At 48.0% G+C, this 5,000-nt stretch overlaps 1 protein-coding gene across 1 annotated transcript in view; it reads right to left on the reverse strand.

Moving 5' to 3' along the window:
- LOC310810345 (uncharacterized protein) overlaps positions 1–1,339 on the reverse strand; it is a 5,411-nt gene extending 4,072 nt beyond the window's left edge. The window contains exon 1 of the mRNA XM_083678060.1: positions 1,101–1,339. Coding sequence (XP_083534186.1) covers positions 1,101–1,155 — 55 coding nt within the window. The 5' untranslated portion in view covers positions 1,156–1,339. The remainder of the gene's footprint in view (positions 1–1,100) is intronic.
- Positions 1,340–5,000: the final 3,661 nt, after the last annotated feature.

Consider the following 5,000-nt stretch of genomic DNA (forward strand, 5'->3'; position numbering starts at 1 on the left):
AAGATGGACTCAATTCAACTTATTCAGTGATTTGTTGATGACAGCTAATTTTAAGAGTGTCATAGCAAAGGTCTAAATACTTATGTACATGTCAAAAAACCAGTTTTCGCTGTGTGTGTGTGTGTGTGTGTGTGTGTGTGTGTGTGTGTGTGAGTGTGTGTGTGTGTGTGTGTGTGTGAGTGTGTGTGTGTGTGTGTGTGTGTGTGTGTGTGTGTGTGTGTGTGTGTGTGTGTGTGTGTGTGTGAGTGTGTGTGTGTGTGTGTGAGTGTGTGTGTGTGTGTGTGTGTGTGTGTGTGTGTGTGTGTGTGTGTGTGTGTGAGTGTGTGTGTGTGTGTGTGTGTGTGTGTGTGTGTGTGTGAGTGTGTGTGTGTGTGTGTGTGTGTGTGTGTGTGTGTGTGACAAGGCTCATTGTCATGCATGGAACCATTCCTTATTCCCTCACACACACTCTTCCTCAGTCACAACAACACAACACACACTCCTCACAACAACACACACTCCTCACAACAACACACACTCCTCACAACAACACAACACACACTCCTCACAACACAACACACTCCTCACAACAACACACACTCCTCACAACAACACACACTCCTCACAACACAACACACTCCTCACAACACAACACACTCCTCACAACAACACACACTCCTCACAACAACACAACACACACTCCTCACAACACAACACACACTCCTCACAACAACACACACTCCTCACAACAACACAACACACACTCCTCACAACACAACACACACTCCTCACAACAACACACACTCCTCACAACACAACACACACTCCTCACAACAACAACACACACTCCTCACAACAACACACACTCCTCACAACACAACACACACTCCTCACAACAACACACACTCCTCACAACATCTGTCAGAGAAGATCTGCTCTGCCCAAAAGTTAATTATTATTATTATTATTATTATTATTATTATTATTATTATTATTATTGTATTTAATGCTTTACTTTACCTTAATGATTCAATAAAATGACTACAAACTTGAACGTCTGGGGTAGCCAGGCGAACACTGTCACCAGGTGTGACACCCAGCTGACAGGTTGTCATTCCTACCTGAAGAAGGCAGAGGCAGGAGCAGCAGGTACACAGCTACACTTAACCCCTTCATTACCCCTCGCTTTTTCTCTCTCCAGGGACGGACAGAACTGATGGGACAACTGTTCTAGAACTCTCCAAGCCTCTGTGGTGTTGGTGTCCCTCCTCACCGCCGTGCAGACTCAGCCTGACAACGTCTCTCTAGTCCAAAAAAACAAATGAAGGAATCTGATTTGGAAGAAAGACGTCTGAGGAGGAGAGGAGAGCAGGTGAGAACAGGTCGAGCAAGGACTGGGTCACCAATGACACGCCACAGGGCCGGGATGGTCCACCAATGACACGCCACAGGGCCGGGATGGTCCACCAATGACATGCCACAGGGCCGGGATGGTCCACCAATGGCATTGAGAGGCTTTCACTTCCTCCTCAGATTCCTTCCTTCCAGTCCACCACCTGCCCTTTTCTCTCTCTCTCTCTCTCAGGTTGCGCCTCTGAGATTTGAGTAAAGCTATTTCACTTCCAAAGCAGACACCTAATATGGTCGTCTTTGTCTGAGAGGGAAGTTTGTAAACAGCCAGAGTCATCAGAGAGAGAGGGAGAGAGGGAGAGAGGGAGAGGGGGAGAGGGGGAGAGAGGGAGAGAGGGAGAGAGAGAGAGGGGGAGAGGGGGAGAGGGAGAGAGGGAGGGGGAGAGGGGGAGAGGGGGAGAGAGGCAGAGGGAGAGGCTACTCTAAGGAGGGTAGAGGTGTGTTTGAGCCTGGAAAATAAAATTCTATTCAATTCAAAGTGTATTTGTCATTACAGGGATACAGGGTATTACAGGGTATTACAAGGTATTACAGGGATACAGGGATATAGGGTATTACAGGGTATTACAGGGATACAGGGATATAGGGTATTACAGGGTATTACAGGGATACAGGGTATTACAAGGTATTACAGGGATACAGGGTATTACATGGATACAGGGTACTACAGGGTATCACAGGGTATTACAAGGTATTACATGAATACAGGGTATTACAGGGTATTACATGGATACAGGGTATCACAGGGTATTACAGGGTATTACATGAATACAGGGTATTACAGGGTATTACATGGATACAGGGTATCACAGGGTATTACAGGGTATTACAGGGTATTACATGATTACAGGGTTGGGGCAGCTAGCTCTTCAACAATACGACAATCAACAATGTAATGTAATAATAATACTAATAATACTACTACTACTAATCATAATCATAATAATCATAATAATCATAAGGTGGCAGCAGAACACAGAACAGTGTTGGTGAAACAGAAGAATGACCTGTCTCCCTGTCTCTCTAACCTGTCTCCCTGTCTCTCTCTAACCTGTCTCCCTGTCTCTCTAACCTGTGACCTGTCTCCCTGTCTCTCTAACCTGTGATCTGTCTCCCTGTCTCTCTCTAACCTGTCTCCCTTTCTCTCTAATCTGTGATCTGTCTCCCTGTCTCTCTCTAACCTGTGATCTGTCTCCCTGTCTCTCTCTAACCTGTCTCCCTGTCTCTCTCTAACCTGTGATCTGTCTCCCTGTCTCTCTAACCTGTGATCTGTCTCCCTGTCTCTCTCTAACCTGTGATCTGTCTCCCTGTCTCTCTCTAACCTGTGATCTGTCTCCCTGTCTCTCTAACCTGTGATCTGTCTCCCTGTCTCTCTCTAACCTGTGATCTGTCTCCCTGTCTCTCTAATCTGTGACCTGTCTCCCTGTCTCTCTAATCTGTGACCTGTCTCCCTGTCTCTCTCTAACTTGTCTCCCTTTCTCTCTAACCTGTGATCTGTCTCCCTGTCTCTCTCTAATCTGTGACCTGTCTCTCTCTAATCTGTGACCTGTCTCCCTGTCTCTCTCTCATCTGTGACCTGTCTCCCTGTCTCTCTCTAATCTGTGACCTCTGGGTGATCATGAGGATGTGGAGGCTACCTATCCCCAGGCTAGCAGGGCTACCTATCCCCAGGCTAGCAGGGCTACCTATCCCCAGGCTAGCAGGCTAGCTACCTATCCCCAGGCTAGCAGGCTAGCTACCTATCCCCAGGCTAGCAGGCTAGCTACCTATCCCCAGGCTAGCAGGGTTACATATCCCCAGGCTAGCAGGGTTACATATCCCCAGGCTAGCAGGTAAGCAGGCTAGCAGGGTGAAGGCTAAAGGAGGCTGAAGGAGGCTGAAGAAGAAAGAGGCTGGAGGAGGCTAAAGGAGGCTGAAGGAGGCTAAAGGATGCTGGAGGAGGCTAAAGGATGCTGGAGGAGGCTGAAGGAAGCTGAAGGAGGCTAAAGGATGCTGGAGGAGGCTGAAGGAAGCTGAAGGAGGCTAAAGGATGTTGGAGGAGGCTGAAGGAAGCTGAAGGAGGCTGGAGGAGAAGGAGGCTGAAGAAGAAGGAGGCTGAAGGAGGCGGAAGGAGGCTGAAGGAAGCTGGAGAAGAAGGAGGCTGAAGGAAGCTGGAGAAGAAGGAGGCTGGAGGAGGCTGAAGGAGGCTGAAAGAGGCTGAAGGAGGCTGAAGGAGGCTGGAGGAGAAGGAGGCTGAAGGAAGCTGGGGAAGAAGGAGGCTGAAGGAGGCTAAAGGAGGCTGGAGGAGGCTGGAGGAGGTTGAAGGAGGCTGAAGGAGGATGGAGGAGGCTGAAGGAGGCTGGAGGAGGTTGAAGGAGGCTGAAGGAGGATGGAGGAGGCTAAAGGAGGCTGGAGGAGGCTGAAAGAGGCTGGAGGAGGCTGGAGGAGGCTGGAGGAAGCTGATCATCCCAGTCAGTGAAAGAGCAGTTCCAAACCAGGAAACAAAATCCATATAATACAACAGGATGATCAAATCAAGCAGTGATTGGCCAAGAAGCATTCCAGCTGCTCTGATATCCACGATACAAAATATAATCCTTTTGTGTTACTGATTAAATAACACACACACACACACACACACACACACACACACACACACACACACACACACACAGACTCTGCCCTAGGGTCAAGGCCTAAACAACGATGGTGTCATTCCTGTCAACTAACAATAACACAAATGGTGTTAAATTAGCTCTTTATTTCAATACAACATTCAACACAACAATTTACATTTACAATGAACAGAGCTGAAATCAGTAACAGTCATACATTTGCTAAGATATTTCATAATTTCTTCACAGGAAATATACATACATTCACATTTGTTGAAGCCCTTTTGCATAAAGACATATGCGATATATAAAACTGGGGAACTACAGAGATGAGACCCAGGTAGAGGTCTGAACTACAGACCCAGGTAGAGGTCTGAACTACAGACCCAGGTAGAGGTCTGAACTACAGACCCAGGTAGAGGTCTGAACTACAGACCCAGGTGGAGGTCTGAACTACAGACCCAGGTAGAGGTCTGAACTACAGACCCAGGTGGAGGTCTGAACTACAGACCCAGGTAGAGGTCTGAACTACAGACCCAGGTAGAGGTCTGAACTACAGACCCAGGTAGAGGTCTGAACTACAGACCCAGGTGGAGGTCTGAACTACACCCAGGTAGAGGTCTGAACTACAGACCCAGGTAGAGGTCTGAACTACAGACCCAGGTGGAGGTCTGAACTACAGACCCAGGTGGAGGTCTGAACTACAGACCCAGGTAGAGGTCTGAACTACAGACCCAGGTAGAGGTCTGAACTACAGACCCAGGTGGAGGTCTGAACTACACCCAGGTAGAGGTCTGAACTACAGACCCAGGTGGAGGTCTGAACTACAGACCCAGGTGGAGGTCTGAACTACAGACCCAGGTGGAGGTCTGAACTGTGAGTGGTTGATTGAGAACATGATTGGTTGTTATTACACCCTAGAGACTCAAATCAACCCATCGACCATCTAGAACATCTATTTCTATCACAGGAAACAACAAAAAGCACCTAACCCTATTTACAACAAAGGAAGGACAA

This window comes from Argentina silus (genome assembly GCF_951799395.1).
Source record: "Argentina silus genome assembly, chromosome: 10".
Taxonomy (NCBI): domain Eukaryota; kingdom Metazoa; phylum Chordata; class Actinopteri; order Argentiniformes; family Argentinidae; genus Argentina; species Argentina silus.